The sequence below is a fragment of the Eschrichtius robustus genome, chromosome 4 (genome assembly GCF_028021215.1).
Source record: "Eschrichtius robustus isolate mEscRob2 chromosome 4, mEscRob2.pri, whole genome shotgun sequence".
NCBI lineage: Eukaryota > Metazoa > Chordata > Mammalia > Artiodactyla > Eschrichtiidae > Eschrichtius > Eschrichtius robustus.
In genome coordinates this window covers 30,990,614-31,013,385 of record NC_090827.1, presented here as the reverse complement: position 1 = coordinate 31,013,385, position 22,772 = coordinate 30,990,614, and the positions used below count along the sequence as shown (strand labels likewise).

Sequence of the window (22,772 nt, the reverse complement as noted above, 5' to 3'; positions counted from 1 at the left end):
CTCCAAACTCCAGTGCTGGACGCCTCATGCTAGACAACCAGCAAATCAGGAATACAGCCCCACCCATCAAAAAAAATGAGATGACAAAAAAGCATGTTACAGATGAAGGAGCAAGGTTAAAACCTGTAAGACCAAATAAATGAAGAGGAAATGGGCAACCTACCTGAAAAAGAATTCAGAGTAATGATAATAAAGGTGATCCAAAATATTGGAAATAGAATGGAGGCATGGATCGAGAAAATACAAGAAATATTTAACAAGGACCTAGAATAACTAAAGAACAAACAAACAGTGATGAACAACACAATAACTGAAATGAAAAATACACTAGAAGGAATCAATAACAGAATAACTGAGACAGAACAATGGATAAGTGAGCTGGAAGATGGCGTGGTGGAAGTAACTGCCATGGAGCAGAATAAAGAAAAAAGAATGAAAAGAAATGAAGACAGTCTCAGAGACCTTTGGGGCAACATTAAATGCACCAACATTCAAATTTTAGGGGTCCCAGAAGAAGAAGAGAAAGAGAAAGGGTCTGAGAATATATTTGAAGAGATCATAGTTGAAAACTTCTCTAACATGGGAAAGGAAATAGCCACCCAAGTCCAGGAAGCGCAGAGAGTTCCACACAGGATAAACCTAAGGAGAAACATGCCAAGACACATATTATTCAAAGTAACAAAAATTAAATTGAAAAAAAAAATATTAAAAGCAACAAGGGAAAAGCAAAAAATAACATACACAGGAATCCCCGTAAGGTTATCAGCTGATTATTCAGCAGAAACTCTGCAAGCCAGAAGGGACTAGCAGGACATATTTAAAGTGATGAAAGGGAAAAACCTACAACCAAGGTTATTCTACCCAGCAAGGATCTCATTCAGATTCGACAGAGAAATCAAAAGCCTTATAGACAAGCAAAAGCTAGGATAATTCAGCACCACCAAACCAGCTCTACAACAAATGCTAAAGGAACTTCTCTAGTTGGGAAACACAAGAGAAGAAGAAGACCTACAAAAACAAACCCAAAACAATAAAGAAAATGGTAATAAGAATATACATATGGATAATTACCTTAAGTGTAAATGGATTAAATGCTCCAACCAAAAGACATAGACTGGCTGAATGGATACAAAAACAAGACCCATATATATACTGTCTACAAGAGACCCACTTCAGACCAAGAGGCATATACAGACTGAGAGTGAGGGCATGGAAAAAGATGTTCCATGCAAATGGAAATCAAAAGAAAACTGGAGTAGCAATACTCATATCAGATAAACTAGACTTTAAAATAAAGCCTGTTATAAGCTGCAAAGAAGGACACTCCATAATGATCAAGGGATCAATCCAAGAAGAAGATATAACAACTATAAGTATTTATGCACCTAACATAGGAACACCTCAATATATAAGGCAAATGCTAACAGCCATAAAGGGGGAAATTGACAGTAACACGATAATAGTGGGGGACTTTAACACCCCACTTACACCAATGGACAGATCATCCAGACAGAAAATAAATAAGGAAACACAAGCTTTAAATGACACAATAGACTGGATAGACTTAATTGATATTTATAGAACATTCCACCCGAAAGAAGCAGAATACACTTTCTTCTAGAGTGCACATGGAACATTCTCCAGGATAGATCACATCCTGGGTCACAGATCAAGCCTCAGTAAATTTAAGAAAATTGAAGTCTTATCAAGCATGTTTTCCGACCACAATGCTATGAGATTAGAAATCAATTACAGGGGAAAAAACTGTAACAAACACAAACACATGGAGGCTAAACAATACGCTACTAAATAACCAAGAGATCACTGAAGAAATCTAAGAGGAAATTGCTGTATTCTTTTAGTTTTTGCATTTCTGAGAAATTCTTTCTCTCCCTTATTGTAAATGATAATCTTGCTGGGTAGAGTATCCTAGGTTCCAGGGTTTTCCCTTTCAGAACTTTGAATATATCATGCCACTCCCTTCTAGCCTGCAAATTTTCTGCAGGGAAATTGGCTACAGCCTTATGGGGGTTCCCTTGTAACTGACTGTTTTTCTCTTGCTGCCTTTAGAATCTTCTCTTCACCTTTAACTTTTGCCATTTGAATCATGGTATGTCTTGGTGTGGTCCGTTTGGGTTCATCTTGTTTGGGACTCTCTGTGCTTCCTGTACCTGGATATCTGTTTCCTTCCTTAGGTTTGGGAAGTTTTCAGCCATAATTTATTCAAATACATTTTTTTTTTTGACATTTGGGGAAAACTTTATTGCTCTTGATGGAACATAGCACCAGTTCAATGAATAAAAGATTGTTAGGATTAGTCACCTTTAATCAACAATATGCATTTATACGAAAAGTGCTTAAAGCCATAGTTCTGGAAAAAGTTTCTCTAGTTGCGGCGAGCGGGGGCTACTCTCCGTCGCGGTGCACAGGCTTCTCACTGCAGTGGCTTCTCTTGTTGCGGAGCACGGGCTCTAGGTGCGCGGGCTTCTGTAGTTGTGGCACACGGGCTCGGTAGTGTGGCTCACGGGCTCTAGAGTGCAGGCTTAGTAGTTGTGGCGCACAGGCTTAGTTGCTCTGCGGCATGTGGAATCGTCCCGGACCAGGGCTCGTACCCGTGTCCCCTGCATTGGCAGGCGGATTCTTAACCACTGTGCCACCAGAGGAAGTCTCTAAAGGGGTGTTTTTATGTGGGAGTGTCCTGTGTATTCTGTGTGTTCACTGTTTTTGGTGCAAGGACTGGTTTTGGTAAGGATGCCAGCCACGCCTTTCCTAAGAGTGTGCTGGCTGTTTGCCCCTTGGCTAAGGGGGAGTGGCTGGTGCTGTAATATCTAGGGCCCGTGCTGGATGTGAGCTGGGGCTTCCTCCTTCCCCTGTGGCTGTCACCACCCTGTCAGGGGCAGGGTCTGCTGCCCCGTTGTTGGAGTAGAAGCCCTGAGGGTTGGGTTTGGTCAGGTCCCCTTGCCCTTGGGTGTGTGCCCTGCCCCAAAGGTGATGTATGTGCCACCTGTGTAGGCATCCACGGTTCCGCTTAAAAGCAACCCAGGGCCACATCTCTTCCTCTGTTGTGTTTGTCCCAGATCTAGTGCTAGGCTGTGGTGTGGAGCGGGCTGGGACTGGGGGTCGGGGTGTTGTGTCTGCAGGAACTGAGGTGGCTGTGTTGTTGCCTGAGATCTGGGCTGCCTCTGGGGCAGACTTCTCCCTGGATCTGTGTGCCCAGGTCTGGTGCCAAGCCACGGTGGGAAGAGCCAGGGCGCTGTCTCTGGGAAACAGCTGCCGCCTGCTCCTGCACGCTTCCTGGGCCCGTCTGCCCGAGATTCAGAGCTTAGATGCTGCGCGCTCTTGCGGTGCTGCCCCGAGCGCGTGCTGACGATGTCTGTCACGGCTGGGCCGCCGGCCCAGAGCACGTGCTGACAGGGGTCTCGGTGGCTCTACCTAGGTCACTCCCCAGGCTCCCCAGTCTGTCTCTGTGCAGCTAGACCGAATCTTCGCCCAGATCTCACAGCAGGCGTGCGAGTGGGCAGGAGTGGGCAGGACCTGGTTGTTTGACCCTTCGTATTGGGAAGTGTGCAGTGGTGGCAGCTGCCAGCTCAAGGCCTTTTCTGCCCTGACCGTTAGCATGCCTGCAAGCGTGCACACTCCCTGCGAGTAAAGTTTAGGCTTCTCCAGCCCTCCTGTCTGTCCCAGCAGATTTCCTGATAGGCAAGGGGTCTTGTCTCCTCCTTGCAGGACCCCAGGACTGGGACGCCCAGATTGCGAGTCAACCGGCTCACTCCTCTGGGCGAGGGTCCACCCATGCGGACCTTTTTTCCTTACAGATCTCTCCCAGGAGCACAGGTCCCGGCCTGATGCTTTTTTCCCGCCCTACCCAGTTACATGGAGATCTTTCTAGCAGCTTTGGTCGTATAGGATTTCTTCTGCCAGTTCCCAGTTAGTTTTCTGTGAGAATTGTTCCACAAGTGGGTGTATTTTTGATCTGTTTGTGCGGGGGGTGGGGGGGGGGGGAGGTAAGCTCTGTGTATTCCTACTCCACCATCTTAATTCCCCTCCTCAAGGCAAATGTCTTTTAAGAATTTTTTTTAAAGTGTGTGTGTAGGGGGGGAGATGTCAGAAACTAATGAATTTATAAAGGAAGAATAAATTAATGAATGGACATAAATATATGCTGACAACAATTTATAAAAGGAGAGAAATAATGTTGTATATACATTATTTCTGTAAGAGAATAGTTAGATCCAAAACGTTCTTTCACAGTTTGTATGTGGCACCGAGGTTAATAATTTCTGCCATTTTAGTAGATTTATTTTGCCACAGTTGCTGGCATAGAATTGGATGTACTCACTCTTGGCTTTGGATTTCTGAGAAGGCTTTTCTGTTAGTGGTTATGCAAACATTAATAGAATGGGAAGACCAGGATCCGGTCCTTCTGCTCTGTGGCTGCAAAGCACATTCCAGAGGGTGAGATGGAAAGAGGTCAGCTCACAGGATTGCATCTTCCCAGTTTAGAATCAAGAAAACAGCAAAAATGGTAATACTCTCAATCACATTCACTAAAACTCTTCTCATTTTTCCTCTTACTTGACTTTGGAAAATAAACAGGAAGATTTTGTTCGCTATTGGAATGAAACTGAACTGGAGTACAGGAGAGATAGATATATTTCCCAAGCATTCCTAAAGTGACACAGATTTGAGACAAGAATATTCTCTGGGGGAGCAACGTAGGATAAGGCCATCTTGTTCAACACTTTAGGAAAGTTTTTTTGAAAGTTTATGATAAAAAAAAAATAAATGAAAAAAATGTCAGTTGAGAAAGGAGTCTTAGAAGGCTGTCACTGTAATTAATACACGAGGAAGGAAAAGCACAAGACTGTCTGGTCAGCTAGGCTGGGCTCTGAGCTTGTGATCAATAAGCTGAAGGGGACTAACCTGCCCTCGAATAGGGGCCAAACAGTGAACAGGCTTTGCAGAAATAAGGGCATCACATCACTGTGTCATGTTTTATAACTGTCTCTCATTTTCTTTAGACAGAGGTTACTGAATCCTGCCATGAAAAGAAAGTATGCAACAGTAATGCAGCTGAACTCCTTAGGTCAGGTCTCAGCCTTTGCACGGGATTTATTGAGCACCAGCTTGTGCCGCGTTGTGCTATGTATGCAGTGAGTGAGTACAAAGGATGACAGCAACACCAAAATGGCCTGGAAATCTGGGGAAATGGGATGCTGGGACCATGGAAATTTCTGGTTGAGAACTGGCACTCATTTCTGTCTCATAAAGTATGTGGGAACAGCCCTTTGTTCTTATTCGGTAATGTTACTTATTACAGCTTTTGTAAAATTTACTGGATCCTGGGAGACAATTCACATGTTCCCTGTAGTTGGAACAGACATTGTTGGCAGGCCATCCTACAGCTATTTCCTCCTGTTCTCTGCTAATAGAAGTGGCTATGCGTCCAGCCCCAGGGACTGAATCATAGTTGGTTATACTAATCCTATTCTCCTTTGCCAGTGATTGGTCTAGGGTTAGGCATGTGACTCAATTCTGGCAAATGAAACATGAGGTGATACTTAATGTGGGGTTTTGAGGGAAGGTTTTCCTGCCTGATAAGAGAGAGACTTGAGGAGGAACCCTATGCTGTTGCCGAAGTTAAGAGGCTGTTGTGTGAGGCCTGATACTTGGAGCTGCTGCAGCCTTTTTGTGACCTTGAGGAAACATTGTTGACATAGGGGGATGTCAGAGATGTTGAACTACTGAACTAGCCTTGTAATCATCTCACTCTGGTCTTATAAAAAATAAGGCCTATCTGTTTAATCCAGTTGTAGTCAGGTATTCTGAGTTTATAACCAAAAGCATCCTACAACAGTTAAAGGTATGGGCTTTGAAATCACACATACATATGTTTGAGTTCCAGATCTACCATTAGTAGGCTGTTTGACATTGCATATAAGTTACTGGGTCTTTCTGTACACGTGGGATAATGATAATCATACCTCATATGTTAACTGTGAGGACTAAATGGGTTGATGCATAGATATCGATAGCATACAATACGTATTCAATAAATGTTATTATCATTATCATTACCTCTGTGTTAAGTCATCAAAGAAAGCCTAGGGAGGTGGGCAGAACTGGCACTTGCTCAGGGCATTGGATGAGGGTTGGAAACAGCATTATCCAGGGGAGCCCATAGGAGTGAGGGGACAGCAGTGGCACCTGGAAGGAGAGAGGTAAGGACCTTGATTCCGTCTCAGAGCTGTCAGCTCATCACTCTGCCTGGTCATTTTTTAAAAAAATTTATTTAATTTATTTTATTTTTGGCTGCATCGGGTCTTCATTGCTGCATGCGGGCTTTTTCTAGTTGTGCCGAGCAGGGGCTACTCTTCGATACTGAGCACCTGCTTCTCATTGTGGTGGCTTCTCTTGTTGTGGAGCATGGGCTCTAGGCATGTGGGCTTCAGTAGCTGTGGCACGTGGGCTCAGTAGTTGTGGCTTGCAGACTGTAGAGCGCAGGCTCAGTAGTTGTGGCGCACGGGCTTAGTTGCTCCACGGCACATGGGATCTTCGCGGACCAGGGATTGAACGTGCGTCCCCTGCATTGGCAGGCAGATTCTTAACCACTGCGCCACCAGGGAATTCCCCTGCCTGGTCATTTTGAAAGTACGATTGCAGAAAGTGTGGTTCAGGTCTTACACAAGTCATATTTGGCCAGCAGATGATTTTGTAGGCCCAAGCAGTGTTTTTAAAAGTTGGATTACTTATTAACATTTTTAAAAGGCAAGATTCCATGTAAAATCTAGATCTATCTCCGATCTTCTTGCAATGATATTTTAAAAAGAAAGCCTCTATTTGTTTAATCCGCTCATAGTGTGGTGTTCTGATTTTGTAATCAAAAGTATTCTTGTGGATAAAGGCAGGGCTTGGAGGTGAGACATAGCTGGGCCTTGGAGAGAGAGCAGTATGGGCTCTTGCTCTGATATTAAACCTCCAGTATGCAAGTTTGGCTCTAACACGTACTGAACTTGGACAAATCACTTAACTTCTAAGCCTCAGTTTCCTTATCTTTAAGATGAGGTTAATAGGAATTACCATCTCATAGAATTGTGAGGATTACGTAAAATAAAGGATGTACAATGCCTAGGATGGGTAAGTGAGTTGTAAATGCTGGCTTATGATGATTATTCCTCAAAGAATACAGTTGGCTGTGGCTGGGATGATCGGGCCTCGGGGTCTTACGTTTTCCTTGCCAAAAGAAACAGAATGATTTAAGTTTTCTCTTCCAAGGGAAAATAATCGTCAGGCTTCTGTTACCTGAGTTGGAGGAGAAATTTTCAGTCAGTAAGCCGAAGAATTTCTAAATTTCTTTCTTTTGGTAAGCCTCCTTCCAATTTTACTGACGCAAAAATTTGAGTAGCAAGAGGCATGGCAGCTGTTCGGTGATGGTGCAAAGTTCTGCTTCTTCCAGCAGAGGCCTCTTGTGCACAGGAAATGAGGCTGGTGGTGGCTGGAGGGGACCCTGGGCCAGGGCACTGGTTTCCCAGAAGCTCCCCCAGAGTAAAGCGGGGAGGGGAGTCTAAGGAAGAGGTTGTGGGGACTCCCCCCCACCACCCCAGTCCCCTGTCCAGGCTTCAGAGAGCTGGATGCCAGTGTCCTGGAATTCTGGAGTCTTTCTTGAAAGAAAGAGACGGGGAGAGAGAAGGAGAGAAAGAAAGAGGGATGGATAGAGGGAGAAAGCGGGGAGGAGGGAGAGAGGGAGGAAGGAAGGCAGCAGCTTTGTTTAAGCTCCACGGCTCAGAGGCAGGGCACCCATGAGGGCTGCTCTCTGCCTTTCAGTTTATTTCATTTCCCTTCATTGTTGCTACCTGGGCAAAAAGGCATCTGGATGATTTTCAATCCTAATTTAACTGCTATGGAGCTATGAAAACTTGGCACAAAGCCTCCGGAATAGCTGCTTGATGGGGGAGAAGTCAGATGATCTCTTAAAAGTCACGGTAACGGAGAGCGAGAAGGACTGAAACCGTGAGTTACGGCCTGGTTTGCAGAAAGGCCCAGAATTCTGGTGATGGAGGGAGCGATGGAGGGTCTTTCCTGCTCCGGCATGGCCTCTTCTGTCTAAGGGGGTAGCCCCGTGGGCATGTGGGTGACTCGCTGGCCACACATTCTTTCTTGAAGCTTTAAACCTGGAGTCTCTTTGCCTTTCAGAACTAAAACGGTCCCTGGCGCATTTGCTGTGTGCATATGTTGATCATCATTCAAGACGTGCTTTTCGTGAGCTAGGAAAGCAGTCAGGGCCAGATGGTGACTCTGACCTTCCCAGATCAACACTGGGAAGGAGAAGCCGGCTAAGGGCTGCTTTGGCATCAGGCTGACTTGCCCAGTCGTCCATGAGCACATAAATACTTCCTGAGCATGTATGTCCCCGTCTGTGGGAGAGGTAAAGTCACCCCTGGTGCTGGGGCCCAGGCAGCGATGGAAGGGGTGCGGGGGGTGGTACTTAGGAAGGAGACGGGACTGTTTCTTTGGGGCAGCGCTGCTCTGGTGGCGGTACCTGCCTGTGGAGCTGCGGCGGGTCTTCACGGGGATGTGATTGCGGATCCTTCGGCCTCTCTGGGCCAGGCTGTGCTCCAGCTATGAGACAGGATTCTGCATTAACGTGGTGCCCCTTGGCGAGCATTTTGGAGGCCCTGGCTTGAATTTTGGTGGGATGGAAGGGACACAAGGAAATGGGCAGAACCAGGCAGGGTGTTGAGATGAAGCTTCTGAGGGCTCCAAAGCCAAAGAAGGAGAGTGAGGCTGAAGGAGGATGGGTAGGGAGAGAAAACCAGCATGACTCCTGTGGCCCCTCTGGGGTTCATTTGCGGAGACTAGTGTGAGTGCCTCACGTACTGAAGCTGCCGAGCCCTTTGTTGATGGGATGCCGGTTGCCCGCTGGTTTACCAGCCTTCAGTGCCAGCACTTGGGCGGCTTCGCCTACCCCCTCTTGGGCACGTCTCTGCCACCTTCCCTTTCAGAGCAGCTGTGCCCTCCGTGATTGGCTGTGGAGCACAGTGTGAGCGCTGATGGCTGAGTCCAGCCCCTTACACTGGACTGGGGACCTCCAGGCACATCAGCGTCGTTTTCTTTCTGTGGAAAATGGCAGGAATTACTCCCCCTGCCTGCTTTTTACCTCTCAGATTGTTATGAGAATGAATATTTGAAAATATCTTGTAAATGACAGCATTCACGTTTACAAGTTTTGTTTTTATTTTTATTTTTTTTCAAAATTACGAAAGGAAGTTTATTTCAAAAGCAAAAGAGAACATTTACATTTGAACAAAGTGACAAACTGGTTGTCCTGCAAAAGAAAAAAATTCATGGCATGAAGTTTCTCTTTGAAAAGTTTTGAAGCAAAAATAACTTCAGTTGTGCATTCTTGCCTTAGGAAAGGGAGGGAAAACTGTAAAACAGGTTTGGAAAGAAAAAATCTCTCTCTGGCCAGAGAATGAACCTAGCAACACGGTTATCTGGTATCCGGCATCAACTCGTCACCCTCCCTGAGCTGATGCCATCGTATTCGAGGTTTCCTCTCACCATCTTCAGCACCAACTCTGCTTCCTGATTCCCAAGAAGGAAGCCTGGGAGATGGGATTGCTAGAATTCAGTTTCATCTGCTAGTCTTCTGCCAGTTCTCTGCAGACTGCAAGAAAGATGAACTTGCTCGTCCCTCTCCTTTGGGTGGGATCCCAAGCACCACAGCCACTTGAAGACCTTCAACTTTGGCATCAACATGCCCAAGGGCTCTTGCACAGCATTTAAGGGACTACAGACCATGGAGGCTGGAGAGCGGGAGTCCTCCTGAGTCAGAGCAGGGATAACAAGACTTTGCTGCGGTAACTGTCCCTCCCCTCCGTCCTACCTGATCTAATACCCTTGGTCATCTCTGAGGATTTCCTTAAGAGAACCTGTGACATTGTCCTTACAATGCGTCTTTCCTTCTTAATCCAGGGAAATGATTTTGCCCTTGGTGATGGCCATTTACCATGATTGCAGGTGACTCAGAGTGAGTGGATGTTTGCACACAAGTTGGAACTCGAAGGAACTTCAGGTTCAATCTCCATCCTTTAGGTAAGGAATTTTGATTTGTGCCAGAAACTGGGACAACCCCCCTCCTAATATTGGGAACAAAAGTAGATCACCCACGTAGGTAGCCTCCCAGCTCTTGGTGTGGCCATGGGACTAAAGTTTTTTTTCCCGTGCAGTGTGAGGGAGGAAGGGGCCCATTCTAAACTCCCACAGGTACTTCTCCGTGCTCTCCCTTCCAGCTTACTGGACCATTACCCCCAGCAAGACCTTAGGAGCCAAGGGTTGGAGGGAGAGTCACTGTCAGCCTGGATCCCTTCATGACTATGTGGAAGAGAGACGCCCTACTCACCCCTGTCCCCTACTGCAAGTGTGGTTTATTAAAACACGTTAGTGGAGTCAGGAGATCCTGTGGTTAAATGCTTTATGTGTGCCTCAGTCTCCTCATCTGTAAAATTGCAACAGAGTTCTTACTTCACAGAGTTTTTGAACAAGTAATATGGGATAATGAGTGACCACTCACTGTAGTGCCTGGCAGGTGACAGATGCTCAAGAAATCTAGACTGAATACATATCTTCGTTCCTTGAGGGTTGTTGTGATATCTTAATGAAATAATCATTTTGGAGAGAGATATCAACATGGAAAAGCTAATTGTTGGAGGTGAGAAAATGCTGTCTCAGCCCCTTCCTCCCTCTTATTCTAAGAAACTTTAACAATTTGTGGACCTAGTCATTTGTCCAGGGTAATGGAAGCAGGCTATTATAGACACAGTGGAACCTATAATAACGGAGAATGCTATCCATTTAATTTCACGCCCCTCCTCAGCACTTCCCTCAACCCCAAACCCAACCGATGAACCTAGAAAACCCATGGACAGGAACTTGTGGTCTCTGGGATTGGTGGTGAAACAAAGCAGCAGCTATACTGAGGATTATAGGGAGGAAATGTTCTCACGTCGTAGGTGTTTAGAAAAAGATGGCAATTTGGATGATTTGTTTAGATAATCTTTAAGGTATTGTCTAGCCCTAAGTTCTGTGATCCTTAAGAAAATAAAAGAATTTTAGTTTCATCTTCTCTTGACTTCTGTGCCTCCCTAAGTCCATTACCTGCGGAAGCACAATCAGAAAGAAAATTCCCCCAAAAACACAAAATAAGGAGGAGAAAGGGATGCAACTAGAGACCTCCAGTCTATGAATAATTCATAGTTAAGCATCTTAGCCTGTTATTACAGGGAAAATCAAGTCATGTGAACATTTAAGCCACATATCTTTTTAGTGATACTCTGGGTTCACTTTGCATTTTGCCTGGGGTACATTATGACTCCATCATCCTTATACAGATTTGTATGGATTTTTTTCTTTCTCTCTTAAATACAGGACTTCAGGTATGGCTAAAGCACAACCTGTGGAATCAGACACACCTGGATTTGAATGTGGGGTGAGTTAATATTCAGATTATCTGTTTCCTCATTGTAAAACTGGGGTTAAATATGTACCCCATAGGGATGTCATGAGAATCATCACTAGAATTCATTAAAGCAAAGGGGCTGGCAAATAACAAATGCTCAAATCTGCCTGGCTCCTTCCCCTCTTTTCTCCTGCTAAGATGCAGAGGGTCCGGTTTGTGGGTTTGTGGGGCTGCCCTCCGAGATGGTGCCAGGAATCTCCTCGCCACATCCAACTACTGCAGGGGACTCTGGTGGGTAAATGAGCAGCAGACTGGCTTGCTACAGCCAAAAAAGAAAGACCGCCAATCCTGAGAAAGTCTAGGTTGTGCTTGCAGGGTATAGAAAGCGCAAAAGATGACGAAGGTTCTAAGGAAGCTATTTTTATTTTATTTATTTATTTATTTTTATTTTTGGCTGCGTTGGGTCTTTGTTGCTGCGCGCGGGCTTTCTCTAGTTGCAGCGAGCGGGGGCTACTCTTCGTTGCGGTGCACGGGCTTCTCATTGCGGTGGCTTCTCTTGCTGCGGAGCACGGGCTCTAGGTGCGCAGGCTTCAGTAGTTGTGGCACGCGGGCTCAGTAGTTGTGGCACACGGGCTTTAGTAGTTGTGACACGTGGGCTCAGTAGTTGTGGCTCACGGGCTCTAGAACGCAGGCTCACTAGTTGTGGCGCACGTGCTTAGTTGCTCCGCAGCATGTGGGATCTTCCCGGGCCAGGGCTCGAACCCGTGTTCCCTGCATTGGCGGGTGGATTCTTAACCACTGCACCACCTGGGAAGTCCAGGAGGCTATTTTTAAATGGCTTCCTGCTGAGAGACAGCTTTCTGGGAAGGTTTATTTCAGGCCCATTGTAGCTTTCCACCTGTCTCCTGCATTCCTTCTGGTATTTTTCCCCATCTGCTGGTCCAAAATGAAAAACACCCCTTCCTCAGAGGCACAGACAGCGTTGGTAGCCTTTTTGTCTGAGCACCATGCAGAGGCTCAGGCCAGCGCTGCGATCTGGGAGGAGAGAGAGGAAGTTTCTGGAACAGAAGCAGGACTTCTTATTAAAGTAGGGGAATGTTATTTTTAGTCTGGGCATGAGTTGCTTCGTTGTTCCTGCTGCCGTCAGCTTCTCTTTAAAGTGACCTCCTGGTGTGGGAATTGTTGGGCTAGAGACCTGGAGAAGGTAACAAGCCACCCCACACCTAAGGCTGAAAACATCAGCCGTTGTTTCATTTACTCCTGAATGTGCCATTGGGGCAGGCCTCCGCGTGTCAGCTGAGGCAGCGTGAAGGCTAGACAGGTGTGACCCTGGCTGGAATCCTCTCAAAGCTTCACTCCCTCACACATCTGCTGGTTGACGCCGGCGTTGGCTGTGACCTTGGTGAAGGCTGTTGGTTGAACACCTACACGTGGCTTCTCCACGCGGCCACTGGCTCCCTCAGAGCATGCCTGGTGACTGGGTTCCAGGAGGGAGAGACCCGGCCCAGGGGGACTGAAGTTGTATTGCATTTTCTTACCTAACCTTGGAGATCCCTTAGCATCCCTTCTCCCCTTGTCACACACCAGCTAGACGTACAGGGAAGGAACATAGGCCCCTCCCCTGAGGAGGAGGAGTGTCAGCATGATACCGTAAGACTGGAGGCCTCGTCGTGGCCACCTGGAAAATAACTGTTTCTCACAGAGGAATGAACTGGGGGAGGAACGGAGGCACGGGTTTGCTGTTGGAGAATTATGGAGACTCAGAGCTACTGTTTTTACTTTAAAAATACAACTTTCAAAAACTGGAATACAGGCATACCTCATTTGATTGCGCTTTTCTTTATTGTGCTTTGCAGATATTGCAGGGTTTTTTATGTTGGTTTTGGTGTTTTTACCAATTGAAGGTTTGTGGTAACCCTGTGTTAACCAGTGCCACTTTTACAACAGTATTTGCTCACTTCGTGTCTCTGTGTCACAATTTGGTAATTCTTGAAATATTTTGAATTTTTCGTTATTATTGTATTTGTTATGGTGACCTGTGATCTTTGATGTTACTATTGCAATTGTTCTGCGGTGTCACAAACCATGCCCGTACAAGACGGTGAACCTAACTGGTAAATGATGTGTGCGTTCTGAGCGCTCCACCAAACGGCCGTTCCCCGTCTCTCTCCTTCTCCTCGGGCCTCTCTATTCCGAGACACGACAATGTTGAAATCAGGCCAGTTAATAACCCTACAAGGTCCTCTAAGTGTTCAAGTGAAAGGAAAAAGTTGCACGTCTCTCCCTTTAAATCAAAAGCTAGAAATGATCAAACTCAGGAAGGTACGTCGAAAGCCAAGAAAGGCTGAAAACTAGGCCTCTCGCACCAGTCAGCCAAGCCAGTTCCCTTCCATTCTTGAAGGGAATGAAAAGTGCTCCTCCAGTGAACACACCAAAGAAAGCAAAAGAGCCTTATTGCTGATAGAAGATCAAACCAGATACAGCATTCCCTTAAGCCAAAGCCTATTCCAGAGCAAGGCCCGAAGTCTTTTCAATTCTGTAAAGATTGAGCAAGGTGAGGAAGCTGCAGAAATGTTTGAAGCTGGCAGAGGTTGGGTCAAGAGGCTGAAGGAAGGAAGGCATCTCCATAACATCAAAGTGCAAGGCGAAACAGCAAGTGCTGATGTAGAAGCCACAGCAAGTTATCCAGAAGATCTAAGATAACTGAACGAGGTGGCTACACTAAACAACAAATTTTCAGTGTAGATGAAACAGCCTTCTATTGGAAGAAGATGCCGTCTAGGGCTTTCATAGCTAGAGAGCAGAAGTCAATGCCTGGCTTCAAAGGACAGGCTGATTCTGTTGTTAGGGGCTAACGTACCTGGTGGCTTTAAGTTGAAACCAGTGCTCACTTAACGACTCTAAAAACCCTAGAGCCCTTAAGAATTATGCTGAATCTACTCTGCCTGTGCTCTACAAATGGCACAACAAAGCCTAGATGGCAGCACATCTGTTTACAACATGGTTTGCTGAATATTTTAAGCCCACTGTTGAGACCTACTGCTCAGAAAAAGAGATTTCTTTCAAAATATGACTGCTCATTGACAACGCACCTGGTTACCCGAGAGCTCTGATGGAGATGTACAACAAGATTAATGATGTTTTCATGCCTCCTAACACAACATCCATTCTGCAGCCATGGATCAAGGAGTAATTTCGACTTTCAAGTCTTATCGTTTAAGAAATACACTTTGTGAGGCTATAGGTAGAAATTCCTCTGCTGGATCTGGGCAAATTCAATTGAAAACCTTTTGGAAAGGATTCACCATTCTAGATGCCTTGAAGAATAGTCATGATTCATGGGAAGAGGTCAAAATATCCACATTCCTACAGGAGTTTGGAAGTTGATTCCAGCCCTCATGCATGACTTTGAGGGGGCCAAGATTTCAGCGGAGGAAGGAACTGCAAATGTGGTGGAAATAATAAGAGAAGTAGAATTAGCGGTGGAGCCTGAAGATGTGACTGAATTGCTGCAATCGCGTAAGAAATCTTAAAGGGATGAAGAGTTACTTCTTATGGATGAGGCAAGAAAGTGGTTTCTTGAGATGGAATCTATACCTGGTGAAGCCTGTTGAAATGACAACGAAGGATTGGTTTAGTGTGCACCCAGCAGCCGGGCTGACAAGTCCTTTGTGGAAGAGGATCTGGGTTGCACATCACAGTGTCCACCACAGCACCTCATTCAAACACTTTTCATTTCTCCTCTCCCTTATTTTCAACCTCTTGAGTGAAGAGTTCAGCAGGGCTTCGTGCTGGAAGGCTTTTCAATACTTTATGCATCACAGAGGCATTGGGAACACATTGAGGGTTGAAGAGGAAACAGTTTTGCATGAGATGAAGGAGGAAGATGAAGTGACACAGCCTAAATGAAATGAGCCTGGCAAGGATTTGACGAACCCAAAGCTTTCATCTCAGGTTGAAATATTTTTTTTTTTGATGATAATTTTTTTTTTTCTCATTTCTGGATCAAAAAATTGATTCTAGAGGGAACTGTGAATGTGAGAACCAGGCTATGGAATGATCCCGTGATTATAAGGAATAATCTTAGAAAAATATTTGTAGAGATCAAACAAGATGAGCTCATCAATTTACTTTTCCTTTTATTATAAAAGTCAAATAAAAAATAGCATTTATAAATCCAACATTTTTTCCTTTAAAGTATTTGATCTAAGAAAACATATTTACAATAGCAAAATGCAGCAAAGGGGGGAAATACCATATTCAGCACTGATTGTAACCATGTTTAAATATTGACATGTACATATTCTTTTTTCAAATCACAGAGAGAACCACATTAGGAAAAGCAGTGAGCTTTTTTTTCTTTTTTTTTTTTCAGCCACTCGGCTTGCGGGATATCTCAGTTCCCCAGGGATCTGGGGATGGCACCCGGGCCCCCTGCAGTGGAAGCACCGAGTCCTAACCACAGGACAGCCAGGGAAGTCCTAATGAGCCTTGTTTTTTGTTTTTTTTTTTTTTTTTTTAATCACACACCAATAACTCTCACTTTAAAATATCCCTTTTCATAATCCTTAATCTGAATGCACAAGTGTGCTTTGGACGGCCAGAAGGAACACCCAGTAGGGACCGTGACAACTTTTAATGACAGTGGGAAAGCAGCAGAGGGACAGCAGCAATGATAAGAGAAAGCAGCTGGTAAAGCTCCACAAGCTACCGCACTCCCAAAGAGGCGTCAGCCCAGCCGCGGGCTGTGACCATAGATACTATCGGTGAGTCAGCTGAACTAAAATTCATTTCAGAACCAAAGAAGAAATCCACGTTTAAAAGGCCTTGAATTACACCCCAGAGCGATCCAAGCAGGCCGGTATTCCTCAGAGCACCTTCGGATGCACTTCCTTCCTCTGGACAATGCGATGGAATTTCAGAGCTTTGGTTTACTTCGGCGTTGGAAGCAGCCGGCAGTCTAAATTTTGCCTTCTAGAGGTCCTTCCTGCCCGTAGTCGTGGGGCACTTTGTTAATAGTTAGCAACGAGCTGCCGCTGGTCAGAGACTCTGTGAAGCTGAGCTTGCGGAAGGATGTCTCTACGCCACTGTCACAGACGCTGTCGTCCCGGAACTCGTCTAGGGGGAGAAAGCACGGACTCACGGGGGTGCACCGGGAACACGGCCCGGCCCTCGCTCCTGCGCACCTGCCATCCCCACTGGGCTCCTGCGTGCATCTGGAAGGCTCGTGGGCTGCAGAACTCTGCCTGTTCCCCTCCACCAGTCACCACGGGCCCACCTACGCCGCCCCAGGTGTTGCTGCTGTTCACGGTGCGGGGGGGTGGGGACAGAAAACACTGGGCTTTATAAAAACTGTGAAAACATCAAAGTCAGCCAAGTGTTTTCACCTCTCTTTCTTATAATCTAGCCTCATGTTTATCAGAATCCTTTCTGAATTCTCTAGACTCAAAGTGTACCTTTTTTTTTTTTTCCTTAGAAATTAGATGTATTTTCCCACCCACTGTATCACCTATTTTATAGCTGGGGAAATTGCTGAACGTAGGCAAAATAAATTGGTGACAGAAGTAGGAAATAAAAATGAGATCTCTCTCTGGGCCTCGTATGCTATTAGACACTATATACACTGCCTCAAAAATATTCTGTTAGCCAAAAAAGTAAGATGATTTTGATGAAAATGAGTCTCTACTGGGCAATTAGGTCAGATTCTCCTTTGAGAAGTGTCTTCAGGGATCTGAGCAATGTGAATTATTTCCTATAGGGAGAGAGTGACCAAGGAAACAGAAGTCTACCGTACACGAATCAAAAAGCTATCTTCTTGTATGTTAAATTCCAATGTTAATGGCAGTGGCATGGCAATTGTTATTGATTGATTTATTCAACCTATCAATCTTTATGGGTTTCTGTTATGTGCTAGGAACTGTGAAGTATTTTAAAAAGAACTACAAATTGAGGGCTTAAGGCTTTTTAAAATATAAGTATTTACCTACTTCTTTGTGTAGACGGAGCGTCAGGTCATATGACAGGAGACGTGGGTTGTTTTCTGGTGGATACGCTATTCCTTTCTAAAGCGTGCACAACACCTGTCCTCACTCCCCTAGGAAGGGCCCTCCCACCCCAGCAAGGTGACACCAGTGCTGAAACTGAACGGCAAGAAGGAGCCCGCCAGGTAAGGACCTTTGCAGGGAAGGGGATGAGAAAGCTCAAAGACCCTGAGCCTGGATCGGACTAGTGATCTGGGGGGGGCAGAAGGAACACGCGGCAGGGCAGGGGGCCAGGAGGAAGGGCAGGTGAAAGCGATGTTTGAAAGAGAGAGCAGATAAAGCAGGGACACGGTCTTTGCCGCTCACTGCCCCATCTTCAACGCCTGCAACACTGCTGGGTGGGCACGCGGGATGCGCTCAGTAGAGATCTGTTGAATGGCTGAGTGACGGGGAGGGAGGAATGTCATTTCTAAAAAGAATCACACTGCCTGTTGTGTAGAGAGTGGACTGAAGGTGGGCGGATAGACTGGAAACAGGGAGACTGGCTAGGAGCTGCCGCAGGACTCGAGGCAAGAGATGAAGGTGGGCTGGATGGGGGTGGTCAGGACCGGCGAGCGTGCACACGCAGTCGTAACCTCTTGGAGGATGGCAGCGCTTGTGACCGCCGTGGCCAGCGCCGAGCTCTTGGGTATCAAGAGTCCTGGGCAGGTGAGGACAAGTAAGGAGGGCCTAGGATGGGGCTCTGGAGGCTGCAACTTTAGAAGGTGAGTGTGGAGGTGAGCGTGCTAGGGAAGAGCCCAGAGGGCAGGCTGTCTGAAGAGTGGTCCCCTGTGATAAAGCGCCGGGAGAGGCAGAGGAGCTGAGAAGGATGGTGACCGGATCTGAGCAGACGCTGGCCCTCGTGAGGAGAGGAGGCCTGGTGCAGGGGTGGGGTAGAGGCCGACCGCAGGGGCAGGGGGTCGAGGAGAGAGGTGAAGAGGTGGAAAGAGTAACTCTACAAAATTCTTCTGGGAAGCGTGGCTGGGTAGGAGAACAGAGAAATCGGGCTGCGGCTAAAGGGGACGGGGGAATCAAGGGAATGTTTGTTTGTTGGTTTCCGTTTATTTGTTTTATGTTGAAAAGATGAGAGAAACTACAGCACGCTTGCTAGGCGATCTAGTCGGGAGGGAGAAAATGCTAAGGCATGAGAGAGAGGCGAGGGTTAGAGGAGCAGGACCTGGCCGGGCAAGAGGCGGGCCCAGGTGGCCTGGTGGTTTGAGGGTGCAAAGATGAGAGAAGTCTAGTTGTTTCTATGTTCTCGGTGGAGTGAGGCAAGGACACGGGATGAGTAAGGGGCGGGAAGGGGTGCTGGCAGTTTAGGAGGAGAGGGCATGAAAGAAGGGTTGTTAGAGCGGGAGGACACATTTGAAGGGAAACAGAGGACTGTGGTGCTGAGAGGCCATCAGGGCACGTGTTTTAGGTGGGGTGACGGGTCAGCGCTGTGAACGCGGGGAGGAGGCTGAAGGGAGAAGGAGAGACAGGACCACTGCAGGGGGGGAGCCTGGGCAGCGGTGGGGAACGTCGCGGCGTCAGTCCACAGCCTGGGGCGTGAGTCCTGCTTCCACAGACCCGGATCTGCACATTTTTCTCTCTTTTGTGAATTTAAGAAGCGAGAGAAGTAATACTGACCTTCACCACCCGCAGCCTGCTGTTCTGGTATTTACCGTGAACCTGAGCGACCCGTGTGTCCATGTGGCTGTTGTGGGGACAGCCCCTCCCCTGAATGGTAGTGTCCGGAGGGGAAGACAGTACAACCCGTGGTCCCCAAGGGAGACGGACGTAGCGGACAGCGTGTCCGGGAGATGGTGGTGGGGAGGACCGGCCACAGCCCCAGAGGCTGAAGGCACCAGCCTGGCGGGGCGGGGAAATGTCTCGACCGCCTTTTCAGGCCTTTTTCTTTACCTATTTGCTGCCCTGTGGAGGCAGGCGAGAAGGGCAGCGAGTGGGCCTGAGAGGTGGTCTCCACCGGACTGGTGGCCGCGCTTCCCGACGTGCAGAAGGCCGCCTGGATCACTTCAATGGCTTCGGTATAGCCCATCTGCCTCAGGGCCTCCACCAGCTCCTTTATGGTCCCCCCAGAGACCTGCGAGACAGAAATGAAGAAAGAGGGTGTTTCTGTGTTCAAAGCTGTGCAGGGACAAGCAGGCAGGCTGTAGACGCGACAGCACACCCCTTCCCCTGAGATGACAGCCGGCGGCCTGGGAGCTTGCTCTCAGGGCAGAGAGCAACTGAAAAATACGCTGTCTTTGAATCAAGTTTCCTGTTTCAGCTCAAAGACCACTCAGGAAATCACGGAGAAGCACTTTATAGTAAGCAGAGAGAGAGAGCGTGCTGAGGCAGTGAAACTCTACCCAGAGTGAAGTCTGCCCCGTATCCCTGAAGCTCTGAGAACTGAGAAATGAGCCACTGATGAACTTCGCCATAGAAAGTGATTTCACCCCACGTTTTTCTACCTTTTCGCTTTAGAAATGAAAGCATCACCAGGTAATGGCTCCGCAAGGAGTCACGTCACTGGTTCCATGTGCTGACATGGGATCAAGGCATGTTCTTGGGGAGGGCAAGGCATGAAGGTTGATTACAGTCTTTCGTCTTTGTTCAGGGAGCTCAAAGTTCTGTGACCATCCTGACACTCTAAGTAGCATTTCTGCAGCAAGTCTCAAGGTGTCTGAAAACAGCCAAGGTGGGTTTCCTGCTGTCCTGGGTCAACCCTCCCAGGACACGGGTAATGACTGATTTTCTTCCTCAGAGTTAAGGGAGAAGGAAAGGAATTATGCTCCGGCCAATGATGTCAACAGAGCAAAGTCAAATAAACGTAGTCAAAGATGTAAGATGACGTGTTACCTCATAGTTGTCCATGAGAGTTTTGGAAGGAGCAGGACTCAGCCGGAAGGCATTATTTAGTATCCCCAAACCTAATTTCTGTGCCAGAGTAGCCCAGTTTTTGTCTGGATCAGGAATTTCTAGCAACTTGTAGAGCTGCAACTTTGCATCTTCAGTCAGCTGTTTCATGTCTCCTGAAGAAAATAAAGAAGAAACACGACCGTCCTAACCGACCAGAGACACTCCGGAGGGACTGACTGCTGCCCCAGAGCCCACCCTCCCGCCCCGTGGAAGCAACCACGCTCCTTCCCTTGAAAGTCAGCAGCAGCCCACGCTGTCGTAATTTACAGCTGGACCTTCTCCGTGGCACCCCTCCAGGGTCTCCTGATTCTGAAAGAAGCCCCCCTCTCAGTGACAGGGTGGAGATGACACTGGGTCAAAGAACCTGCTTCTCCCACAACTCACCTTGTGCCAGTAAATCATCAGATGTAAACTCTGGCTCATAGGGTTTCCCATTTAATATGTCAAATACCTGTTGGGAAGAAAAACACGGGGAAATGTTACACATTACAGGGACCATGAGGGAAATCTGCTTCTTTGTAATAGAGAACTCGGCATGTCCTCCTCAGGAGGGGCTAGGACCCCGAAGATGGAGGGCTGGGAAGAGGAGTCAGTACCGTCGCCCGGGAATACGCGTGCCCTCTGCGGGGCTCTGGGCCCGGGAGGCTGTGCTCCTCAGCAGCTGCCTGAGGCGGGGAGGAAGACCCAACCCGGCCCCACAGAGCGCCACGGCCACGGCCACGGCCCTTCGGAGGGGCAGAGGCGGTGCAGGCCGCCCAGTCAGCCACGCGTCGGCAGCGATGCTTCCCGAGAGCTAGGGAGGGGCTGAGCTCACGCCGAGGTGGGAAGCTGGTTCCGTGGGTGCCGCTCCCCCCTAGTAAAAAGGCTTCCGAGGATGAGCTTTACGAACTTGCTCAAAGTGAGGCGTACAAATGCTCACAGGGCTCGGGGTCAGCCTCCTGGCGCCATCCGCATGTTAACTGAGGGGCCAGAAAAGTCTTAGGCTAAAAGGGAAAAAAACCACAAAACTCCATAGCTACGGGGGCTTTTCTGCGCTCTCTGCAAGTCACCCGGTGGCTGGCTGACCTGGGCGAGGACCACACGGGGTCACTGAAGTGGGTTATCTTTGTGTTCTGTGGTGAGGCTTCTGGGAAAACCAGGCGTTCAACGTAAAGAGAGCCGTGTGGTCTCTCGGCCAGGGTCACTCAGCTCAACCCACACGGCCCGCGAGGAGGCCGACGGGCAGCTTCCGGATTGGGCGCAGCACCTGCCCCTAAGAGGGTTACTCAGTTGGGCCGGGGGTGTGTGTGCTGCCCGCCTCCTCCCTCTGGCGCCCCTCCCTGGGCCCCAAAGACCCAGTGACTGCTTTCGCCTTCGGATCGCAGGTCAGCAGAGTCCCGAGGAAGCTTTAGGCTGTTTACTCTGTTTGTATTCGTGCAGACCCTCAGAAGAATCCCCATTTCTTTTTATGTTCAGAAATCACTTACCGAAGTTCACGCTAACCGTAACATTTATCCTGGCTTCAGAAACTGAGATGGGAACGACTGCGGTGTAGGTTCAGAGTGGGTAACCTGTAACGTGAGTTTTGTGTTTCTCTCATCTAACTCTGATCTGATTAGGCATATACTTTTACACTCAGAACTCTGCTGACCTAGATCTTTCACAGATAGGCTTTTCAAGATACATACAGCTCTTGACAAGCAGACTTTCTTAAAAAATAACAGGCATGCGCTTTGGGGAGTAAAGACCGAGGAAGGCCACCTGCTCTGACGTCCCCGGACCTGGAGCTCCCCCGGGAGCAGCCAGCACACAGGCGGAGCCACACTCACCTGCCAGCTGGTGGCCATATCCAGAGGAGTGGTTCCTGGCGGGACTCCTTCATCCTCTCCATCCTCGTCCCAAGAGTCATCCAGGTCGTACAGAGGCTCAAAGTTCTCCACCAGGGGATCTGCTCCTGCGAAGTCAAGTTACACAGCGTTAGGTAAACCCACATCTTGTCAACTTCTAACTGCCTGCAGGGGTCAGAGTCTATAAATAGATAAAACATGTTTATTTATAAACATATAAAACACATTTCTACTGAAATATCCAGAACCCTGCTTTTAAATTTAAAAATTTAAATTTAAATAAATACTAATGCATCTTGACTGTAAAGGTGACTGAAGATACCCCATATGGCCAAGGACACTTTCAAAAACAAAAGACCTGGAACACGCTGACTCTCACATTTAACGCTATAGGAGAGTTTTCAAGGGAACGATGCATCTTTAACCCGAGGACTGATGGCGACAGTTTACAGGGACTAGGGCGCACGCTCAGGATTAAGGTCCTAAATGTTCAAATTGATGCCCAGCGCCACACGTTTCTCAGCCTCTTCACCTGCCTGCTCAAAAGAGCAAAGCTGCTTGCTGTCT

General features: G+C 47.5%; 1 protein-coding gene and 1 long non-coding RNA gene across 4 annotated transcripts in view; one reads left to right on the top strand and one right to left on the bottom strand.

Moving 5' to 3' along the window:
* Window positions 1-9,986: 9,986 nt before the first annotated feature.
* LOC137764001 (uncharacterized) lies at window positions 9,987-11,467 on the top strand. The gene is made up of 3 exons (XR_011073894.1): window positions 9,987-10,095; window positions 10,532-10,711; window positions 11,428-11,467. It is a non-coding gene; the product is annotated as an uncharacterized lncRNA (long non-coding RNA).
* A 4,177-nt stretch (window positions 11,468-15,644) lies between these two features.
* NFKB1 (nuclear factor kappa B subunit 1) overlaps window positions 15,645-22,772 on the bottom strand; it is a 129,188-nt gene continuing 122,060 nt past the window's right edge. For all 3 annotated transcript variants that reach the window (XM_068542504.1, XM_068542503.1, XM_068542505.1), the window contains exons 20-24: window positions 22,188-22,312; window positions 20,764-20,830; window positions 20,320-20,492; window positions 19,381-19,561; window positions 15,645-16,576 (exon numbers count right to left, since the gene is read on the bottom strand). In XM_068542504.1, coding sequence (XP_068398605.1) covers window positions 16,419-16,576; window positions 19,381-19,561; window positions 20,320-20,492; window positions 20,764-20,830; window positions 22,188-22,312 — 704 coding nt within the window. In that variant the 3' untranslated portion in view covers window positions 15,645-16,418. The remainder of the gene's footprint in view (window positions 16,577-19,380; window positions 19,562-20,319; window positions 20,493-20,763; window positions 20,831-22,187; window positions 22,313-22,772) is intronic.